At 42.5% G+C, this 24040-nt stretch overlaps 1 protein-coding gene across 3 annotated transcripts in view; it reads left to right on the forward strand.

Annotated features, from left to right (window-relative positions):
* Positions 1–24040, forward strand: part of LOC116967852 (metastasis-associated protein MTA1-like) — a 97344-nt gene that overhangs the window by 41477 nt on the left and 31827 nt on the right. For all 3 annotated transcript variants that reach the window (XM_033014475.1, XM_033014477.1, XM_033014476.1), the window contains exons 4-12: positions 1997–2074; positions 5649–5793; positions 7329–7392; positions 8885–9002; positions 11088–11190; positions 14303–14402; positions 16407–16595; positions 20801–20875; positions 23245–23303. In XM_033014475.1, the coding sequence (XP_032870366.1) occupies positions 1997–2074; positions 5649–5793; positions 7329–7392; positions 8885–9002; positions 11088–11190; positions 14303–14402; positions 16407–16595; positions 20801–20875; positions 23245–23303 (931 nt within the window). The remainder of the gene's footprint in view (positions 1–1996; positions 2075–5648; positions 5794–7328; positions 7393–8884; positions 9003–11087; positions 11191–14302; positions 14403–16406; positions 16596–20800; positions 20876–23244; positions 23304–24040) is intronic.

Raw genomic sequence — 24040 nt, forward strand, 5'->3', positions numbered from 1 at the left:
ACGGGTGCTGTCTGTGACCCTAGGTGCTCTGTATTCTCCCACACTCCAAAGACGTACAGGTTTGAAGGTTAATTGGCATTGGTAAAAATTGTACTTTGTCCCTAGTGTGTAAGATAGTGTTAGTGTACGGGGATTGCTGGTGGACTCCGTGGGCTGAAGAGCCTGTTTCCGTGCTGTATCTCTAAACTAAACTAAACTAGATTTAGCCATAAATATCAAAGCCAGGCTGGTACCAAAGCATTGTGGCAGGAGAAGTAATTTTATGAACAGCTTCCGATACCATTAGTTTCATTGGTGATGAAGCGTTGAATTCTTGCTTTGTTTTACCCACAATTGCTGGGTTAAAAGGGTGGCAATTGGTGTTGCAGCTCTGCTATGTGTTCCTGCATCTAGATTATCTTTTATTAATAAACTAAAGAGTTAGTTTTGGTGTGGAGATCTGGAACTCGCTAGTCGCTTGTCAATTGTAAGCTTTTATCTATCTGGTTCTATCTGCTTAACATGGCTGCCTGCAGGACCGCTGGCAGCTGGTGCTGTTGTTCGGAGGGAACGCAGAAGCTTATTTTGTTGTTCTTATTGCATTCCCTTTGATTACACGGGCAGAGATCATGTGATAATGTCTCTGGAGTTTTGGGGATAGACCTGGCAGTTTGCCAACCAGTATGGTAGGACTGGCTTGGTTTCTGACAGATTACAAACTGCCAGAGAGAGAGAGAGAGAGAGATCTTACAAACCATCCTTGCCTTTTGTGAAAATAAGGCGTATAGTTTAGTGATGAAAGGGAGGAGTGAATGACTGCCAGAGCAACATGCACCAGTAAGCTTCTTTGAATGTCAGTTGAGTGGAGGACCTGAGGAAAGTTCAGTATTATTGCCACTAGTTCCTTGCATTGTACAAATCTAACTACACCACGGGTTAGCCACATGGTGTGATGTTTTTGGCACTCTTAAATATTACTGCTTCCAGCTAGGAGTAGATGGCTTCGAAGTCCTAGCGGAATGGACCACTTCCATTCAATAGATTGATCCATTTGAAAACACCTTCTGTACAAGCTGAAGCATAATTTGGCTTGATCCCATTTTTCTCTCTTTACGATGTCAAAGTCAAAGTAGCCTTTATTGTCATTCAAACTGTTTACATGTACTGTTTCATGACGCCTACTCTTTGGTAAAAGTTACACACACTCACTGGTAAAGGGTCCGCCCCACTTACGCAATTTTTTTCGGCGACTGCCGGACCCGTCATAGTCGCAGCAGGTGTCCGAAAATGTTCAACTTGTTGAAAATCCAGCGGCGACCAGAAAAAGGTACGACTCTTTGGGCGACTACTCCCGACCATACAGGCATCACGTGTCGACATGTCGCGGAGTGCCGCCTGTATGGTCGTGAGTAGTCGCCCAAAGAGTCGTACCTCTTTCTGGACGCCGCTGGATTTTCAACATGTTGGAAATTTTCGGACACCTGCTTGCGACTATGACGGGTGCCAGCAGTTGCCGAAAAAAATTGCGTAAGTGGGACGGGCCCTTAGGGGTCACACATAACAGTTGCTTGGTTAACTTACCAGTGAGTGTGTGTAACTTTTGCTGCCTTCAATTAAAACTCCGCATGCTACATAGGAACAGCAAACATGGTTACTCAGCTTATTTTTCTAAAACCCCCCCACCCCCATTAAACACAAACAGACTGAGAAGCTTTCTTGGTAGTGCCATCCATGTGGCAGCATGTTCTGAGGCCATCTTCAAGAACTTAACTAAGTTCTTCAAGTGAAAATTATTAACTTAGTTTTGAACCAGACTTTGTGCATTTTTTAAAAATCCTTCAGGTTCTTACTTTCAGGACCAACAGAGTAAGTTGAGGCTGTCCTGTTGAATTATTTGCACTTTGAAGACTGAGAGCACAATTTCAAGTTTGATTAAAGTACGAGACCAGACTTGCTGCAAAATAGCAAATAGTGTTTTGTGATTTGTTAATTGTTCATTTCCCACCGACTTGTGCAGGTCAAGAATTGGATAATTGTGATCCGACACTATCAGCTGAAGTCCCTGATGTTCCACAAGAAACGCTGCCTAAAGTCGGTGAGTATTGTCAGTATTGTCCTCGACAATTCTTGGTTTATGTGTAGATGGCGGCAACGTTTTCTTTTACTCTGAACCAAACGAGTAGACTGTGAGATGGGATCTACAAAAATTGCACAGTGTATCTATTGTGTATTTGGGTGTTTGGAACAGACTTAAAATAAGGCTCGGACATGGCAGTACACTAACAAGCTTCTTTATTCCAGGACGCCACCTTGAGTCTCCCTCGCGCATGCGTCCTTGCACAAGACATCACATATGATCATTATATCACATACCTAACACTCCTACCCCTTTAACTTGGAGGCAGGTAATACCATTTCTATTTACATACACCTCAGTATCTGACATAAAAGTCTGCACAATGGGATTCTGTTCTTGTCGAGATATGTGGGGAATTTGACTTGCTTTAGAATTAACCTGCAGCATGGATCAAGTAATCGGGTTCCCATGAGTAGCCCTTCTGGGTTTTCTGCACTTGCTTCTTTTTACTTCCTGTCAATCCACCTTGCACGTAATAATTCTGGCCTTTTCTGCTATTTGCCTGGTGTTTGCAAGAGTTGGTCATCTAATCGCGCACAATGTTGATATGCTTCCTTGTCCGATTGTGTCTTGTCCTCTTGTATACCTGCCTCAGTGTCAACACTACAGATTCCTTGTGCTTCTTTAATAACTGTCTTTACTCATGCAATCTGGCTCAAAGTGTAAAATTCAACTATTTTCTGTCATCCTGTCTTGTGCCGAATGGGCTCGAAGGGCCGAATGGCCTACTCCTGCACCTATATTCTATGTTTCTATGTGCCCCACCTTTCAATCGAAATAAACATCGACAGTTTTTAAAAAACCATTTGACCTGTTTTAAGCTTTGCTAAAGTCACCGTTGTCCTTACTTTCTTGATCGCATGCCGTATCTGAGATTTTTTCGATCAGTATTTTTACTGCTGGAATTAAAATTACATATTAGCAAAAATAAAAGCCTCTGAGCTATCAATATAAGTTGACCTTCATTTGATTTCTGGGTAACCAGAATGATGCTAATTTAAGAGTTACATTATGAAGGTAGATGACTGAAACCTGGCCTGTATTCACTTGAATTGAGAGGGTTGAGTAGTGATCAGGTAATGTGTTTAAAAGTTACAAAGATTCTTGAGAGTACCAATGGAAAAGTTTGTCCCCAGCAAGGAATCAAAACCAAGCAATTTTAAGAATGAAATCGGAAAGCACACTATTTGAAAGAAAAATTGGAAATCTTAACTGCTTCACAATGTTTCACTGTGTGTGGTGGATTTTTATTGGTTAAATATAGGAGTTAAAATTGCCTTCAGACACGATTTGTTTAAATCACAGATAGACTTCCAAGAACTGCGCAGCCACCTTCTGTTCCTTTCATTCTCTGAATTTCGGATTTTGTGTATACTCCAAAGTAGACAAAAATGCTGGAGAAACTCAGCGGGTGCAGCAGCATCTATGGAGCGAAGGAAATGGGCAACGTTTCAGGCCGAATCCCTTCTTCAGACATACTCCATCTCCCCATTCCTCAGTCTGATGCATCCTAATGGTGCAGCCAGGAATGGCTAAATTATCTCAAGGATGGACACAAAATGCTGGAGTAACTCACCAGGCCTGGCAGCATCTCTGAATAGAAGGAATTCTTCAGAAAGGTCTCAACCCGAAACGTCACCCATTCCTTCTATCCAGAGATGCTGCCTGTATTTTGTGTCTATCTTTGGTGTAGACCATCTTCTGCAGTTCCTTCCTACACAAATTATCTCTGTTCCGGATTCTAATTGGAGCTCCTAAATGTATTAGGGGGGCGGAGGGGTGGGTACAGAAGAAATATTGTGTGCTAGTCCCTACCACCACCAATATACACTGTATGCACAAGCATGGCAAAGGGGGTGGGTGGTGTTGGAAGGAATGGTCGTCTTAACTTCACTCCAAGCTGGTTGTGAGTGAATCAACATGAACCAAATCCAGGGGTAATATGATTTAGATGCAGATGAAAGTTTGCACAACCTCCAAGGCCAGCCCTTCCATACTTTATTTCCTGTATTATCCATACTGTTACATTGCCAAATGAAGCTTTGTGTGGTTGCGTATATTTAGGAAGTTTAATAATTAGAATCTAACAAAAAATAATGAATTCTGGAAGAATGAAAGGCTTAATTTTTTTGAATAGGATTTTAAACTCTAAAAGCTGGTGATAGCACTGAAAGCATTGCATCACCTACTTAGCTAATTTTAATTGAGTGTTTTCTATCTTAACTGAGCAATACAGGTTTCTCATCTAACGATGGACATCCATCAGAACATTGAAAATAGAGCTTTCAGTTAGACATGCGTTTTTAGGCTATTGAGGTCTTTTTTTGGTGGCTGCCTCTCGAGAACTATCACTTTCCCTAAAGTGAGCTCATCCTCATTTATTCCTGTACATGGTGCACATCACTTTTTTTTTTGTTGCAATCTTGGAGCTGTCATGCATGTCCAGCTTTATTTCCATGAATTATTGTGATGAATGCGTTCTGTCATCTATTCAAATCGATCCTCTAGTTAGTAAACTTTTAAAGTCTACCCATTCCTTCAAAATTATAAAACGGTTAATGAGCATCAGCGAACAGTGGAGGCATTTTCTCCTCCCCCCCCCCCCCCAGTGAAGGTACTTGTTGAAGCAAGCTTGCGCTTCTAGTCTAAAATTTCCCGTACTTGTATTGTGAGAAGTGCGTGATATTGTGAGCATGCCCTGGGTTGGTTTAATTTCAGTCTGTCCATCGTTCGTAGAAAACTAGCTGCCAAGAGATGGGAAGCGTTAAGGGCCTGTCCCACTAGGCGACTGCTGGCGACTGTCATGTTCGTAGCAGGTCGCCGAAAAACCAGCGACTGTACTTATGGACCTGTCACACTTAGGCGATTTTTTAGATGACTGCCGGCGACTACGACAATGGAATTCACCGAAGTCAGCACCGGCGACAACCTACGTCACGTGGCGACAATCTACGTCATCCTGGCAATATCCTACGACAGAACCTACGTCAGGAGAAGATAAGCCCCTGGTCGCTGACTGTCGCCGAAAAGTTTCGAACATTTCAAAATCCAGCGGCGACTAGAAAAACGCTACGACTCTTTGGGCGACTGAGGAGACGACTCACGACCATACAGGCGACACCCCGGTGATCATGTGGCGACAGCCTAGTCGCCTAAAAATTTGCCTAAGTGGGACAGGCCCTTTAATGGCCACTGGGAAGCTCCAAACATGACTGGGGATTTGCTCTTGTCTTTTGTTCCGTGCCCTGAAGTATTTTTCTCTGGTATCTTCCTCAGGTGCACACAGTATGTCATTGTCAAGCATTTTCAAGCACTTGGAGATAGACACAAAAAGCTGGAGTAACTCAGCGGGTCAGACAGCATCTCTGGAGAAAAGGTATAGGTGACGTTTCGGGTTGAGACCCTTCTTCAGAAGGCTTCTTCAGCTTTTTGTGTCTATCTTCAGTTCAAACTAGCATCTGCAGTTCCTTCCTACACTTTCAAGCACTCTATGTGCGGTAGCAGCCGATGTAACTTTTCTTTTAAACTGTAGAAGAGCTGGAGGAGGAAATGGAAACGGAAACAGAAACAGACACGGACAACCCACAGCATTTGACGGAAAAGCAGCAACACCAGTTGAAACATCGAGAGCTGTTTCTATCACGGCAACTTGAGTCTTTACCAGCAACGCACATAAGGTAACCAAATTCTTGTATAATTTTTACAAGAAAAATGCCAAACCTTGTTCATGAATACCACCTGCATGCTTCCTTTTGGAAGCCAAACTTAAATATCAAGTCCTTTTGATGTAGGCAGAAATTCTCGTTGCAGCTAGACTTTTATGTAAAATGATAAAACGTGAATTAGATGGCACAATGGGCTAAGTGTTCGGCTGTCAACCGGAAGGTAGCTGGTTCGAATCCTGCTTGGAGTGCATACTGTCGTTGTGTCCTTGGGCAAGACACTTCACCCACCTTTGCCTGTGTGTGTCCTTGGGCAAGACACTTCACCCACCTTTGCCTGTGTGTGTGGATGTAATTATGTGAAGCACTTTGGGGTCAATGCAAGTTGACTAAAAATGTGCTATATAAATAAAAAATAAAATAATAAAATAAATACTCCACTACTTTCCTGAGTCAATGCAAACTAAACTCTTGTTACCATTGTGTATAGCATTTACAGGACCAGTGTGGGCAGCCTCCCCCTTTGACTCTGGCATCTACAGATAACTATACCACAGCGGCATATCTAGTGGTGCACTAGTTTTGGAAAGCAAGTCTCTGTACTGCAGCTAGCTTATTGGCTGTCCCAGTAACTGTTGCTGCATCCAGTGTTCTCACCCTTGAATCAGATTGGCCGGCAAATGGCTTCTGTGATGCTGGGGTTCTCAGAAGGAAGTCAGGATAGTGAAAGGCCTGGATAGATTGGGCGTGGAGAGGATTTTTCCACTAGTGGGAGAGTCGGCTGGTTCCCCCGCTGCTTTTCACCATCCTCGCTGGCGGCCCGCAGGCTCACTCGGGATCACGCCTGCCCACTCCCCCCTCCCCCCCATTTGGTCTAGTGTTCCTTAAACATAAGATAGACCCAAAAAGCTGGAGTAACACAGCGGGATAGGCAGCATCTCTGGAGAGAAGGAATGGGTGACGTTTCGGGTCGAGACCCTTCCTCAGACTTTCTTTAATCTTTCTAATCTTTAAACTTAATCTTGTTTTACATTTCTTATATGGTTCTTGTTTCACTCTGAAACCATTCTTTGCAATTTTGTAATGTTATAACTGTTTTCCAACACACACACACACACACACACACACACACTTATTTATTTATAACATAGTTTGTCTTACTATGTGGTAAATGGTCTCAAATAACTATTTTATGTTTGTAGGAAACAGGTGAGACAATAAAAATATAGATTTTTTAAATATTATTTCCTAACTCAGATAAAGCCATATTTCACATCTTCTGTCCTTCTGGCAGATGATATATTGTTTATTATCATGGCCGTGAGCAACACAAGCATCAATTCTCTTGAACGTACCATAAAACAATAAGGTATCCCCTTGTAATGGCAGTATTTATAACATGGGTAAGATTTAACTCACTGTATTGACATATTTGACTGGGCCATTCATGATTTAGAGCAAAAGAACTTGCTGTATCCTAAAAGAGTCTTTTTTTTCTACTTCTCTGCTCGTAAATTTAACAAGTTGTCTGTCTCCTTGTTTCTTGGCAGAGGTAAATGCAGTGTGACTCTGCTAAATGAAACTGAAGCAGTCTTTTCATATCTGGAGAAAGAGGTGAGATTTATTGTTACTTCCATCTTTCGCACTTAGGAAGTCCAGAAGCTCAAACCATTTGCTGAATTCTCTCTATGCCCACCATGTGCCACACCCACGCCTGTTTTCGACGTTGAACTTGTGCACAATTACCTTAAACGTTATGCTCATGCATGTGAACCCGTGTGTGTGGGCCGTATATGTACATATGTGGCAATAATGTATATGTACATATGGTGCAATAATCATACGAGTTGGTGTTTCGTAATGAGACGTTATTAACAAATCTATTAGGGACTGCTGCAAAGAAGAAGCACAAGACCTGTCCCAAGTGTTGGCACATGCAAGCCTTCTGAAGGAGCTACAGTGCCCTCCATAATGTTTGGGACAAAGACCCATCATTTATTTATTTGCCTCTGGACTCCACAATTTGAGATTTGTAATTAAAAAATCGCGTGATTAAAGTGCACATTGTCAGATTTTAATTAAGGCCACTTTAACCGCATGTAATTTTTTTCTATTACAAATCTCAAATTGTGGAGTACAGAGGCAAATAAATAAATGATGGGTCTTTGTCCCAAACATTATGGAGGGCACTGTATGTGGCACGTGCAATAATCATACGAGTTGGTGTTTTGTAATGACACGTTATTAACAAATCTATTTGGGACTGTTGCAAAGCAGCACAAGACATGTCTCAAGTGTTGGCACGTGCAAGCCTTCTGGACGAGCAATTACTTGGTTCTTGGTTTCTTGGTCCTCCAAAATATTCCAAATGGAATTTAAACTGGAGGTGGTGAAGGGAGGACTTAAGCCAGAAAGGGTTATTGGGAAGAAAGAGCTACTTTAAATTTAGTTGCATCTGGTTGGGTAACTATAGTTGGGTGGAGATTATTCCATGCTTTAATTGTGCGGGGGAAGAACGAATTGCTGTATACATCTGTCTTTGTAGCTGCGCTGTACCTCGGGCTAACGTAGACAACTGCCATCAGCCTAACCCTATATCATCGCATGCTATTCCCACGTTCACTTCCTCATCTAGGCTACTTATTCATGTGGCTAAGTGCATGCACACACCACAATGAGACCATGGTAGGTAGTTGCTTCTGAATGGCTTTGCAGTCAGAGATCAGTTTTTGCCGATCACATTTAAGGACTTAAAACAAACTGTTCACAGAATGCCAGCTGAATATAGATAAAAAATCACTGTTGCAAACATGTTTAAAAATATTTGAACATTTACTCAGCATCTTGGTAGTTCTCTGTGGCAGGTGTATCTAAATGCAATACTGAGAGAAATAGAGGCTCCTTTCCTCTAGACGGAGAAAGAATGTTGGAGCTGATGAGCTTCATTCAGCAGAAGGAAGATTTTATCTTGACCTGCTGAGTATCACGAACAATGTGTTCTTGCTCACGATTCCAGCATCTGCAGTCTCTTGTTTCTCTGAGATATTCTGATGTTGGGCTTGCATTCTGAGTGACTGCTATTTTTTTTTTTTTTTTTTTTTTCCAGGATTCCTTTTTTTATTGCCTAGTTTATGATCCACAACAGAAAACTCTGCTTGCAGATAAAGGTGAGATCCGTGTTGGTCCCAGGTACCAAGCGGATATCCCTGATCTGCTCAAAGAAGGTGGGTATGACAATACATAGTTAAAGTTTTGCATTTATTCTGATGAGGATTCAAAGTTTAGTTTGACATCATTATTGCGTCCTTCGGGTATAGGATACCAGGAGTGAAATGGGATAAGGGAGACCAAACAGATGTGTGAGTGTAAGAATACACCATTCAATTGGTCCCATATATGGTTTCAGTCTGAAGAAAGGTCTTGACCTGAAACGTCACCCATTCTTTCTACCCAGAGTTGCTGCCTGTCCCACTGAGTTACTCCAGCACTTTGTGTCTATCTTCAGTTTAAACCAGCATCTGCAGTTCCTTCCTACAACATTTGTCTGCTCCACTGCGAATTCTCCTCAAGGTATGTCTACTTTGAAGAAGTTCTCCTCTTTTTGGCGGGGGTTCTACGAAAATCCTCTCTCGCAGCTCCCCCCCCCCCCCCCCCCCCCCTGTGATTCCTCCTGCTCTCCGACCACGTTTTATCCCAGACTCACTGCCACAGCCACGTTTGTTTTCACGGTGCTTGCCTGCGCCTCAATCTTCTACCTCGGGGATTCCAACGATTCAGTCTAAAGAAGGGTCTCGACCTGAAACATCACCCATTCCTTCTATCCAGAGATGCACCCTGTCCCACTGAGTTACTCCAGCATTTTGTGTCTATCTACATATACATAGTTAAATCTCAGTCAAGCTCACTTCCACGCCCAATGTTGTCTTTAATTTGTGTGGCTGAGGAAGGGAAGAATCCCAACTGGATTTTCAGATGTTTTTCTTGAATGCTGTTTTATTTAGAAGTAGAGGTCAGAATCCTCAATGAAACTAAGCAATCGTTACACCCAGCATCGGCTATTGAGTACTTTTGACTGAATAATAATGGTTTATTCAAATTCTTACACCCTGTTCATAAATCCAAGTGTTTGAGAATCGTATGTTGGACCTTGTCAAAGGCCTTACTGAAGTCCATATAGACTACTTCAACCACACTACCCTTGGCACACATTTAGCTACCTCTTCAAGAAATGCATTCAATTTATGTAGGCGGCTCGAAACAAAGGGGTGGCAGTTGATCAGCAACCCAAATAAACCACTTTTGGATAATGGGGAGTAGATTATGAAATAATTTGTTTGCATGCAGACCTCACCCGAGCACTGCTGTCACATCAGCAAGTTTTATCTTTCATCCCCATGTCCTAACTACTGTACCTTTGATAATGAAAGTTGCAGTCATGGGTCCTTAACCAGCAGTTGTTCCTTTGACAATTTTTACTCCCCTGCCACTCTTATATAGTACTGTAATTATTCAGCGAGCCAGGCAGCAACTGTGGAGAATAGGTTAAAGTTTCTGGTCGAAGGCTGGGATGATTGACCTCCATTAAGGACAACCACTGTCTTGGGTGTTGAGTTATGCCTCCAACAATTGGGACTTATTATCCACCCAGATACCTATTGACTTCATTTTGACCAAGACTCCTTGATGCCGCACATAATAAAATGCTGACCTTGTGGCAGTCCTTCTTTCCTCTACAGTTAAATTCTTTGGCCCAATTTGGTCTAAGACTACCATAATCATTGAACGGGGAAATTTTTGAACTCTGCCCTATTTTAAATTGCAAAGAAGAACAGGAATGCCTAAAATGGAGATGAAGATGTAAGTTTAGGTGATATGCACCCCTGTTTTTGTATCAATACAGCTGGTTTGCAGTAAGATGGAAGAAATGAAACACATTAGAGTAAATACCTTTGATGCCAGTGGTATGATTGAGCATTGCCATAAATTCAAAACCAGAGATTTTACTTTGGAGGAAATTAGAGACATACTCACTTCAGATCTCGCCACATTGGCACCTTTCGAAGTTTGTTAGCATTAACGATGCTACAGGTGAGGTATTACTTGTTTGAAAATTAAAAAAATGTATTCCTTTTTTGTTTCTCTGTTGCCCTTGCTACAAACCATCTGCACTTGTATTAAAGCAAAGAGCTGCACTTTCCAAACTCCTTGCTGGGTCTAATCCAGTTTGGCACTTTCCAAATATGATGTGGAGTTTAGTCCTGTTTGTGGCTTTCTGTCAACTCATGATCTTTCCTATTTTATTTCCTTAGATGAAGAAGATGAAAGAGACCATTTAAAACTTGAAGTAAAAATCTGGGACCCAGACAGTCCGCTGACTGACCGACAGATAGACCAGTTTTTAGTCCTCGCACGGTGAGCTGAATGGTTTTGCGGCACCCACCTTTTTTTCATTCATTGCTTTAACATAGAAAATAGGTGCAGGAGTAGGCCATTCGGCCCTTCGAGCCTGCACCACCATTCAATATGATCATGGCTGATCATCCAACTCAGTATCCTGTACCTGCCTTCTCTCCATACCCCCTGATCCCTTTAGCCACATGGGCCACATCTAACTCCCTCTTAAATATAGCCAATGAACTGGCCTCAACTACCTTCTGTGGGAAAGAATTCCAGAGATTCCAGATGTGTGAAAAATGTTTTTCTCATCTCGGTCATAAAAGACTTCCCCCTTATCCTTAAACTGTGACCCCCTTGTTCTGGACTTCCCCAACATCGGGAACAATTTTCCTGCATCTAGCCTGTCCAACCCCTTAAGAATTTTGTACGTTTCTATAAGATCCCCCTTCAATCATCTAAATTCCAGCGAGTACAAGCCGAGTCTATCCAGTCTTTCTTCATATGAAAGTCCTGCCATCACAGGAATCAGTCTGATGAACCTTCTCTGTACTCCCTCTATGGCAAGAATGTCTTTCCTCAGATTAGGAGACCAAAACTGTACACAATACTCCAGGTGTGGTCTCACCAAGTCCCTGTACAACTGCAGTAGAACCTCCCTGCTCCTATACTCAAATCCTTTTGCTTTGGTGCTGAAGATTTGAGATATGACCCCAATTAAAAATTAGTGGCAAGGAAACAAAGTGTAATATATCCAAGCTTGTTGAGTGAAGGATTTAAAGAGGTTTCAGAAGGATACGGACAAGCTCAGTGAATAGGTGATGGCATGAAAGAGAAAATAAAATGTAGTGAAGTAATTAGAGATCATCACATTGGTACCAGAAATACAAATCTTCGATTTCTTTAAAAATGATTGTAGATTGAAGTATGTTGGTGTTTGCAGGGATCCAAGTACCATTATACTTGTTAATTATGCAGATAGTGCAAGCAATTATCAAGGTATCCTGTGACAGACAGATTTGATTACAAGAGTAAAGAACTCTTGCCATCGAGCTCTCGTGAGATTGTATCTGTGACAGAAAGATTTGATTACGAGAGTAAAGAAATCTTGTCATCGAGCTCTCGTGAGACTTTATCTGAATATTGTGCGCATGTGTGGTCTTGTTTGAGAAAGAATGTGATCATGATGGAGTGTTTAAGAAGGAACTGCAGATGCTGGAAAAATCGAAGGTAGATAAAAATGCTGGAGAAACTCAGCGGGTGAGGCAGCATCTATGGAGCGAAGGAATAAGTGACGTATCGGGTCAAGACCCTTCTTCAAGCGAAGGGTCTCAACCCAAAACGTCACCTATTCCTTCGTTCCATAGATGCTGCCTCACCCCTGAGTTTCTCCAACATTTTTATCTACCTGCTCATGATGGAGGGTCTGTTTGCTGGCTTGATTTGTGTTAGGGAATTATTTGATGGGGAGAGATTAAACAGACTAGGCCCACATTCTTATGAGTTTTGAAGAATGAGAGGTGATCTCATTGAACTGTATGGGACTTGATAGGATAGATGCTTGAATAATGGTTCCACTGCAGTGTGGGGAAGAGTAGGGGAGAGGATGAAGAGTCAGGAATCAGTTGAGTAGAAATTTAATCACCCTAAGGTCTGTAAGTGTTATTGACCAGAGAAGTAGGTAGGCATGAGGAACAATTGGACTGCCTCTATTATTTCTTGTTAATGGCTTAATTTGGCACTGACACCTATGTGGGCTTGTGTTGGCCTGGGTGAATTGATATGAATAAGACAAGAGCCTGTGCCCATAATCACAGTTTGTTGGGGGAACTGCACTGTCGCCTCCAATTGCAAGGTCTATAAATTGATGATGATATTTTGTATCAGTTGCCATTTGGAAGCTGGTACACCAATGATGGTGCTTTTAGCGAAGGAGCATCCTCCTGCAAAAGTGGGGCTTGTAGCTGCATGACCATATAACCATATAACAATTACAGCACGGAAACAGGCCATCTCGGCCCTTCTAGTCCGTGCCGAACACTTACTCTCACCACGAGCGGAGACGGCGTTCCGGCTTTCGGCGGCGGCGACATCACCACGGAGGTCCGCTGGACTGGAGGGCGGCATCTTCGGCCTGGATCGATCGCCTCAGCGCAGAGGGAGAACAAGGAGGGAAGAGACGGAGACTAAGACTTTGCCTCCATCACAGTGAGGATGTGCTTGGTGAACTCACTGTGGTGGATGTTTAATTTGTGTTTATTGTATGTTTTGTTATTATTGATTCTGTGTATGACTGCAGGCAACATAATTTCGTTCAGACCGAAAGGTCTGAATGACAATAAAGGATCTATCTATCTATCTATCTATCTATCTATCTATCTATCTAGTCCCATCTACCTGCACTAAGACCATAACCCTCCATTCCTTTCCCGTCCATATACCTATCCAGACCCTTCCCTAACCTGCTGCTTCTTTTGGGAAGCCAATGTAAACCCTGAAAGAAAAATTCTATCTGACCATAATATGTCCTGCATTTAAAATGGCTTAATTAGCAAATGTCAGTACAGATACAATCATTTCCCATTTAGCTCGGCTTTCCAGCAGCGCATGATGTACTCAGCAAATAATGCAGCTAATTTAATTATTTTATCAAGGATAACATCACTGTCTCCTGCAGTGTTACCCTATGTTAGTGGAATGGTCATCTTCATATCGTAGGCCCCCCTCGGTCATGACTGACCATGGTGAAGCATCCTAGTTGTTGGCTGCTTGCTCCAAACCTTGGTTGGAGCAGCGTCGCTTGTGGCTGAAGAGACCAATGCGGGCGGGAGTGACAGTCTCTGTGGCAAGGGTCACATTTGTGTGTGTGGTCTCTGGTTTGTTGAAGTTGCTGCGCTCCTTTCTGCGTGCCCGCTTGTCTGCCGCTGCGTTCAACAGTTTCTCTTCCCCCCGTTTTGAGATGTTGGTTCAGGGTACCTCTCCACCTCGTGCAGTCAGCTTCATATTTTGCGTGAGTTATCACTCACTTGCTTGGGTGGAGTTGTGTTGCTTTAAAGGAGAGATTTAATAGCTGTTTGTATTAGACGTGCAGTCTGTTTGATTACTATCTCACTCCCTCCATCTTTTGCAGATCTGTTGGGACGTTTGCTCGGGCCTTAGACTGCAGTAGCTCTATACGACAACCAAGTTTACACATGAGTGCCGCTGCTGCCTCCAGAGATATCACGTTGGTAAGAATGGAAACATTCATGGATTTCCACTGTTTTGTGGCAGCACACTTAAACTGTTAATTTATCAAGTAGTTTTTATGTGATAATGTAAGAAGTAAGTCTAAAGGCTATTTAAAAACGAGTGAATACTTACCACCATGCCCGCTCTAACCGTGACATCCACTGACCCGCTTTGTGTCTCAACATACTGCCATTGTGCTTTTTTCGGTACCTTCGATCCACTGAATTTTTGTCAAAATCCCTGATAAGCTAACAGTCCCTTTACCAATGTTCCTTAAAGTCATGATCCAGTGAGAATCAGATCTCATGAGCTCCATAAAAATAACTCAATGATACTTTATAGTCGCATGTCCCTAGTTACAGAGAAATGCATTGTTGAATAAAAAAAATAACTGCAGGCTATAGATATCAGAAATGAAAACTAGATAATTCTCAAAACACACAGAAGACCAGGCAGCAACGGTGATTATTTCGCGTTGGGATCCTTTCTCTGTTCTGGGAAATGGAGGTCACAGAAATGGGCTTATCACACTCTACCCATTGCGATGTCACACCGCTTGCGAGGCCTGTACATCTTTGAAGGTTGACGCGGACAATTTTTTTTATTTGCTACTAGTTGTTGTCAAATTGACTTTGTGGAAAAATTCTCCTGCTGGAATTAAGAAAATGAATTCTCCAGTAAAGACACTTTTGATTATGGAATGCTTTGTTTTGGACGTCAGAGCCTTTCTGAAGGGACTTGTATAAACATCAATCGCCAGTCCATCTGTTAGCTCCAGAAATCCAATTCTTCAGCTCATATCATTTGCCGCTTGCACGATCCTACTTTGCACAAATTGTCTTGTGTTGTGTTTTCCCTGTGAAACTTCAGCCAAGTCAAGTTTGTCATATGCACAAGTACAGGGAAGTAATGAATGTTGCCAAATCCTGAGTGCCAAAACGCGGCGTAATATTATTTATTAAGGGCCTGTCCCACTTACGTGATTTTTTTCGGCGACTTGCCGGCACCTGTCATATTTGCAGTAGGCTGCCGAAAATGTTCATGTTGAAAATTCAGCGGTGATCATGTTGAAAATTCAGCAGCGACCAGAAACAGGTACGACTCTTTGGGCGACCACTCACGACCATACAGGAGTCACCCCGTGACATGTCGCAGGGTGACTCCTGTATTGTTGTGAGTAGTCGCCCAAAGAGTTGTACCTTTTTCTGGTTGCCGCTGGATTTTCAACATATTGAAAATTTTCGGTCACCTGCTGCGACTATGACGGGTGCCGGCAGTGGCCGAAAAAGTCATGTAAGTGCGACAGGCCCTTTATGAGCACTTTCTAACTATATTTCTCTGCCCTCCATTCCTTATTCTTTTATGTAAGTATTCACATTCGAGATGGTCAGAGCACTCTCAATCCTGAAAAAAAAGGTTTTCTATTTTTGCTCCCATTGGTTTACCAAATGTATGTTTACTTTACACAAGGGTTTACCAAATGGTTGCATCCTCTTGCTTTTATTCCTGTTTTGGAAGAATCACTGAAGATTGCAAAGGACTCACTGCGCAAACACAAGATTTCTATGAAATGTGTTTGTATTTTGATGTCAGTATGGTATCCTACAAATGATTAATTTAAGCCTGAAGACACAAAAGTCAGTCTTAACTTTTGATTCAAGTGTAAATGGTTTTATAAAGTTAAATCTCCTCAACATTTGGTCCATTTTTCTGGTCTTGTAGAAAATTAGTTCATTATCATTTCACTTTGTTATGTTTTTGTTTCTACTACTGTTATACCTGGATTACACGCTTGACATTGTGTTGCTAATTTTGTGTGTGGAAATATGATGTCCCTGTGTTTTGCTGGTCCAGGATATAGGCTTATGCACCCCAGTTACCAAGGCTTGTGTGTGGTGGGTGTGACTGACTGCTTAAGTGCCTGTCTTATGTTTAAGAGAGTACAATGCTTGTCCAGTTTGGACGGGCGCTCTGATATTTACTTCACCTGTGTCTCCTTGCAGTTTCACTCCATGGATACATTACATAAAAATAACTATGATGTGTCAAAGGCAATTTCGGCCTTGGTACCTCAGGGAGGGCCCGTGCTTTGTCGGGATGAAATGGAAGAGTGGTCGGCCTCTGAAGCAAACCTGTTTGAGGAAGCTCTGGAAAAATATGGCAAGGATTTTAGTGACATTCGACAAGACTTTGTGAGTATCAATTTCCATTTCGTTTATTGTCACGTGTACCAAGGTACAGTGAAAAGCTTTTGCGGCGTGATAACCAGTCAGTGGAAACACAATACATAGGTAGATAAAAATGCTGGAGAAACTCAGCGGGTGCGGCAGCATCTATGGAGCGAAGGAAATAGGTAAGGTTTCTGGCCAAAACTTTACCTATTTCCTTCGCTCCATAGATGCTGCCGCACCCGCTGAGTTTCTCCAGCATTTTTATCTACCTTCGATTTTCCAGCATCTGCAGTTCCTTCTTATACAGAAAGACATTACATAGTTTAGTTCAGAGATACAGCGTGGAAACAGGCACTTTGGCCGACCGAGTCCGGACTGACCAGCGATCCCAGCACATTAACACTACCCTACACAAACGAGGGACAATTTTTACATTTATGCCAAGTCAATTAACCTACAAAACAGCACGTCTTTGGAGTGTGGGAGGAAACCGAAGATCTCGGAGAAAATCCACGTGGTCACTTCGGTCCAACTTGCCCACACCAGCCAACATGTCCCAGCTACAGTAGTCCCACCTGCCCGCGTTTAGTCCATATCCCTCCAAACCTGTCATATCCATGTACGTGTCTAGCTGTTTCTTAAATGTTGGGATAATCCCAGCCTCAACTGCCTCCTCTGGCAACCTGTTCCATACATCCACCACCCTTTGTGTAAAAAAATTACCCCTTAGATTCCTATTAAATCTTTTCCCCTTCAACCTATGTCCTCTCGTCCTCGATTCACCTACTCTGGGCAAAAGACTGTGCATCTACCTGATTTATTCTTATGATTTTCTACTCCCTGTGGAGAAAAATGGATCACTCTCCTTTGTATTCTTAATACCTTGCCTACAACTGCGATAGTACTTTCCCAATCAACAGCAGAGGTCGAATAGCTGTTGTTTTTTTAACCTCTTTTCCCACCACAACTTTCCACCCCCACTCTTTTCCCCCTCACCTTCCCCCATCTAGGGAGCAGATCAGTCTTTTCAGGTAAGGCTGCAATTCACTTGCACTTCTTCCAATCTAGTGTGCTGCATTCGATGGCTGCCTGTACAGTGGAGAAACCAAATGCAGATTTGGTGATTGTTTTGCACTCAGTCCACAGGCGTAACCAGAGTCCCCATGGTTGTCTGTCATTTTAATTCACCAGCCAAGTCTTGCTCGAACTCTCAAGATTCAAGAGAGTTTATTGTCATGTGTCCCAGATAGGACAATGAAATTCTTGCTTTGCCAGGAATTTGAAGCTCTTGACCCTCTCCACCATCGACCCGTTGATATAAACGGGACTGTGTGTCTCTGGCCTCCTGCACTGTTACATGGTAGCCCGGTGTAAGATGATCCTTATCTTTGTCAAGGCACTGTGGGATACAATCTCGATGTTTCCAACTTTAGATAACTTGCTCTTTCTTCCTGCTTTTGGCCTTTTTTATATACCATTTTCACACCTTTTTCTTTCCATTCGATGGTCTGGCCTTTTAGCTGCGTTTTAACTGCGTGTTGTCCTTCAGCATAGCACAGAAATGGAGATTCTGCCAAAGACCAAAACAGCTCTATCTTCCATGGGCAAGAGGAAAGCCTATTATTAGAAACCAATATATACATTATAAAAATAGAATGCTGGAAAAACGCAGCCACTCTAGCAATGTGGAAAGAGAAACCGCTGTATCGCTTGCTAAGTTCTTCCACCTGTTTTTGTTTTTATTTCACATTTCCAGCAATTGCAGTTTTTTGTTTGGTTGCAGTATGCCTTTAAAATTTAAACTCAATTGGTTTTGAAAATGCATTGGCTTCTTGAGGCTCCTCATTCAACAAAACTAGTATGGACCTGGTGATTTTAAGGCAAACTAAAGGGTTGGGGTTACTGTTGGGGCAAACTAAAGGATGTCATCTTGGGGTTACTATTGGGGCAAACTAAAGGATGTCATCTTGGGGTTACTGTTGGGACGAAAAATTTGTAAAATTACTTAAATAATCTGGAGAAGACACGAGATCTGGAGTAACTCAGCATGTTTGGCAGCATTGCTTGAGAACGTGGATAGGTGACGCTTCGGGTCAGGATACTTCTCCAGAGTCTGAAGAAGGACTTTGTGTCTCTTCTAACAACCAGCATCTGCAGTTCCATCTTTCTTAAATAATCTGGACTTTATTTTGGAGGAATAATTAAACTTTTGCATATGGCACAAAAACACTGGAAGGTTTCAGATGCCCTATTGCTTGGCATAAAAACTTTCTATGATGATGAGCGCAAATAAGGGATGCAGGCAACTGACTCGTGTACATTCTGCCACAGCTCGCTACTTAGTGAACTTTAGCAACCTCTAGTGGTGGAGGACAGCTATAGGTATCCCCATCACTAAAAATATTTCAGCAATATGATTATATTCCAAAATGTTAATCTTTTAGCCTGTAGAGTGGTTTTGAGTATGTGAAGGGGTGCATTTAGATTCGGTTTATAATCCTCTGACATCAAAGTCAGATGGTCTGGTTTCATGTCGTAGTCTAAGACACTAGCACTCAGAATAGGTTAGCACCTCACTAATAGTGATGAAATGATGTGCTTTCAGAGCAGTTAGTTTAGGTTAGAGATACAGCGCGGAAACAGGCTCTAGCGCGCCGACCAGCGATCCCTGCATCTTAACACTATCCTACACACACACACACGCACACGCACACGCAGACACACACGCAGACACACACACAGACACAGACACACACACACACACACACACACACACGACAATTTTTACATTTACCAAGCCAATTTACCTCCAAACCTGTACGTCTTTGGAGTGTGGGAGGAAACCGAAGATTTCAGAGAAAACCCACGCGGTCATGGGGAGAACTTACAAACTCCTGTACAGACAGCACCTGTAGTCGGGATCGAACCCGGATCGCCGGCGCTGTGAGGCAGCAACTCTACCGCTGCACCACCGCGCACCCTCAAAACATGTCCTGCCGCAGTGATTAACTAGGTGGGATACAGCTATTGTTATTCAATCAAGATATTAAACTGAGGCCTAATTTTTGTCTCAAGGTGCTCAAAAATACGTGTTGACTTTTTTGGAACAGGGAGTCTGCTACATTTTATTTATTTGCTTAATGACCCCTGGCAAAACCACATTAGCCAGTCAATCATCCTAATGACATGCATTGACCGGTTGTTTGTGATGTTATCCTACAGTAAGTACTTAATTGGCCATGAGACACATTTGGATTGTGGACAGTGCAGAGTAAAGTCCCGCTTTAAATGGCCGCGGGACTTGTTAGCGCCCGCCGGGGGCTCCAACACCAAGACCCGGAGCGCGGCCTTGCATCACCCGGCGCGGCTTTAATGGCCGCGGGACACTTACCATCGCCCGCCGGGGGCTTTGACTCTGACATCGGGAGGAGAATGAGGAGTGCAGGGGAGAGATAAGACTTTGCCTTCCATCACAGTGAGGAGGAGATTCACTGTGATGGATGTTTGTGTAAATTGTGTTGTGTCTTGGTTCTTTTTCTTGTGTGTATGACTGCAGAAACCAAATTTCGTTTGAACCTCAATGAGGTTCAAATGACAACAAATAAATTGTATTGTATTGTCTTAAAGCCCGTCTTTAAACCTCCAGCACAGGCTTATTTTGTTTGTGGTCAGTTTTCGGAGATGACGAGTATTTTAGCAGCCAAAGGTGTCAGTGGTTGTGGTTCGGTAACGTCGTAGAACCTCTGTTGCCCTATAGTCAGGTTTGGCTCTTAAACCGAATGAAAGCTGAACAAAAGTAATATTTTCAGAATATGTCACATTTTTGTACAAGAAGCTAATGCACCAGGTCAGATGGTTCTCAGAGTCATTTATGGAGGCTGCATTAATTACCTGTATCTCTTATGACATTCATAGCCATTCGACCCATGGAGTCGATGCTGGTTTTAAAAGCAATTTACAGAACCAATTAATGTATCAATGTTTATTAATGGGGAAAAAGCAAGAGGATTCCAGGAAATTCACACCATCATAGAGAATTTGCAAACTCGACACAGAGTTGCTGAGTCAAGATCGAGCCCAGGCACCAGAGCTGTGAAACAGTTGTACTACCCGCTGTACAATTGTAATGTAGTAATCTCCCATAAAATGTATTTTGGGTGGGTGTTTCGTAGCAGTGAATGCAGCAGCATTTGGGACTCTAAATGTCTTCTCAATCTGTTTTGCAGCTTCCATGGAAATCGCTAACCAGTATAATCGAGTACTATTATATGTGGAAGACAACAGATAGATACGTACAGCAGGTAGACAAATGTGCTTCTGTTTCGTGGTCTGATGTTGGAACATTCAATGTTGTGATTTTTGAGCTAAGCAGAGACAAACCGTATTTGTAACAGGTCTTCAGCACAGATCAATATGCAGGATGTATGTAGCATGTAGAGTACGTAGTGGAAGAATCACCCAAGAGACGTTGAGAGACATAGAGTGATACAGTGTGGAAACAGGCCCATCTTGCCCACACGGGCCAACATGTCCCAGCTACACTAGTCCCACCTGCCCACGTTTGCTCCATATCCCTCCAAACCTGTCCAATCTGTGTACTTGTCTAACTGTTTCTTAAATGTTGGGATAGTCCCTGTCTCAACTACCTCCTCTGGCAGCTGGTTCCATACACCCACCACCCTTTATGTGGAAAAAGTTAACACTCAGATTTCTATTAAACCTTTTCTCCTTCACCTTAAACCGATGTCTTCTGGTCCTTGATTCACCTACTCTGGGCAAGAGACTGTGCATCTAACCAATCTATTCGTCTCATGATTTTATACACCTCAATAAGTACACCCCTCATCCTCCTGCATTCCAAACGTGGGCAGGTGAGTCCCAGCCTAGTCAACTTATAGCTCAGATCCACTAGCCCTGGCAACACCCTTGTAAATCTTCTCTGTACCCTTTCCAGCTTGACAACATCTTTTCTATAACATGGTGCCCAGAACTGAACACAATACTCTAAATGCAGCCTCACCAACGTCTTGTACAACCGCAACATGACCTCCCAACTTCTATACCCTGTCCTGAAAGACATTTAACTTTTTACAATAGAATTTCAATAGAAGTTACAATTTCATTGTTTACTTCAATATCCTGCGTGAACAAATGTTCTATTTAAATTCGGAGCACGACTTAAATGACAAGCTGAAGCCTGAATATTCAATCACCTATGGTGGGCTAAGGCATTTTATATGGATATTTTAAAAGCTTCTGATGCAAAACGCTAGACACCCACAATTTCCTTCATTCTTGGGGTAAAATCCCAGCTTCACTAATATCTTCATTTCAGTTACTTTTAATTTACAAACTTGTATTACTGAGCTACCAATGATAGACCTCTCCAACTAAAACCTTTACCTGGTATTTTGCTTCATGGTTTTGAAGATGTAGCAAGAGTTTGTAAAGGTGGTTTTGAATAGCATGCTTGTGCTTTTTCATTAGCTTGTTCATTAGAGAATATTTTACCCCAAGAATAAAGGAAACTGTGGATGCCTAGGGTTTTGCCTCAGAAGCTTTTAAAATATCCATATGAAATGCCTTAGCCCACCATAGGTGATTGAATATTCAGGCTTCAAGATTCTCTGAGACTATTACTCGAGCAAATAGTATAGCTGTCTCGAGTGTAAGTACATTGGCCTTTAGCAACGCCTTCAGATTAAGCCTTTTCAACCGGAGTAAGGGTGCAGTCAAACAGGATTTCCAGTCCAGTCGTTCACTGATGTGGTTCTGTGAAAAGCTGCTCACTTCCAGTTTCCAGGTCTCATATAATAGAAAGAGTAGGACAAATATTTTCAAAAATGCAGATAGATTTGATGCACAGAAGATTCTTGATGTTCTTGCTTAAAAATCAAATTGATTTGCGGGTATTACATGGAAGGTGAATTTTGTTAACATTTATTGCAAAGCTGTTGAAGTGAGAAGATTTTGCTGTAACTGGAGGACTTTGTTGAGCCACATCTGGACTAATTTTGATTTCCTTTTCTCAGGAAGAAATGCAGTGAGGATGAAGGGTTTGTTTTTTAGCATTTAGATTGTTGTTGAATGGGCCTGGACTCGCTGAATTTTTAGAAAGACGAGGGGTGATCCAAGAATTGGCAGAAACTTGAGGAAATACAGTCTTGTTCGGGTAGCTTGGTGTGTGCCTCGGCCACAGTTTCAATCACTTTACTGTGGAATGACTGTGGGAGTATTCTGATAGTCGTTGTCCAAGGTCATGGACGTGAGAACAGTAGAAGATGGTGAATCTCTGGTGTTCTCAACTTCAGAGTTTGCTGGACGCCAGATCATTGGTGATACTTAAAGAAGATCGGGGAATTGAGGGCTATAGGGAACTTGCATTAAAGAGGCGATGAGGTCTGGGGTTGATCAGCCATGATCACAATAAATGGCAGGGCTGAGAGGCCATACTCATTTTCATGCATCATTATGATCTAGCTGTTGAAAATTGATCTGCATTTAGTTTGTTTTTTCCTGTTTTAAATGACTTGGTATCAGGCTGCTGACATGTGAAAGAATGAGGCCAGTTCAGACATCGATATGCATGAAGACACTGGTGGGGCAGGCTTCATAACATTGTCCTTTTCCTCAGGAGATGGTTTTAATTGACGCGATTTGTTTTTTTCAGAAACGTTTGAAAGCAGCTGAAGCAGAGAGTCGATTAAAACAGGTGTACATCCCCAACTAGTGAGTACTTCCATGGATTTGTCTTGCCTGTGTAAATGAAATGTCTTGCCACCGTTCAGTTTTTATTGGATTAGTTTAGAGGTACAGGCCCTGTGGCCCACAGAGTGCGCACCAACCAGCGATCCCTGCACATTAACACAAGCCCACACATATTAGGGACAATTTACACAAACCCAAGCCAATTAACCTACAAACCTGTACGTCTTTGGAGTGTGGGAGGAAACTGAAGATCTCGGGGGGGGGGGGGGGGGGGGGTTTTGAACCCACGGAGTCACGGGAAGAACATACAAGCTCCATACAGCACCCGTCGGGATCGAACCTGGGTCTCCGGCGCTGTGAGGCAGCAACTCTACCGCCATGCCACCGTGCCGCTCCATGCTTCCAGAATGCATTATGCAGAATAACGATCGGTGTCTGTGACTGATCTTGGTGTGAAGCATATATAGATGGACAGACGCTATGCTTACGCACAGAAATGACAGACTCAATGCAGTTTAACATTGGGCTTAGCACCGAGTTATATGATAATATTTTGCAACATGGTAACATCTTGCAATATGATGGATGTTACACTGCATTTACCAATGATTTCATCAAAATGATTGTTCCCATTCTTGTAATTAAGGAGTGTGGCAATGGCAATAGTTACATCAGTAATCGTAGTGTTCAAGCTTATTTATCACACTCAACAATTTCAACTTAAAGCAAAATTCAGGATCAAAGGGCAGCAGGATGAT

The sequence above is a fragment of the Amblyraja radiata genome, chromosome 41 (assembly GCF_010909765.2).
Source record: "Amblyraja radiata isolate CabotCenter1 chromosome 41, sAmbRad1.1.pri, whole genome shotgun sequence".
Lineage (NCBI taxonomy): Eukaryota > Metazoa > Chordata > Chondrichthyes > Rajiformes > Rajidae > Amblyraja > Amblyraja radiata.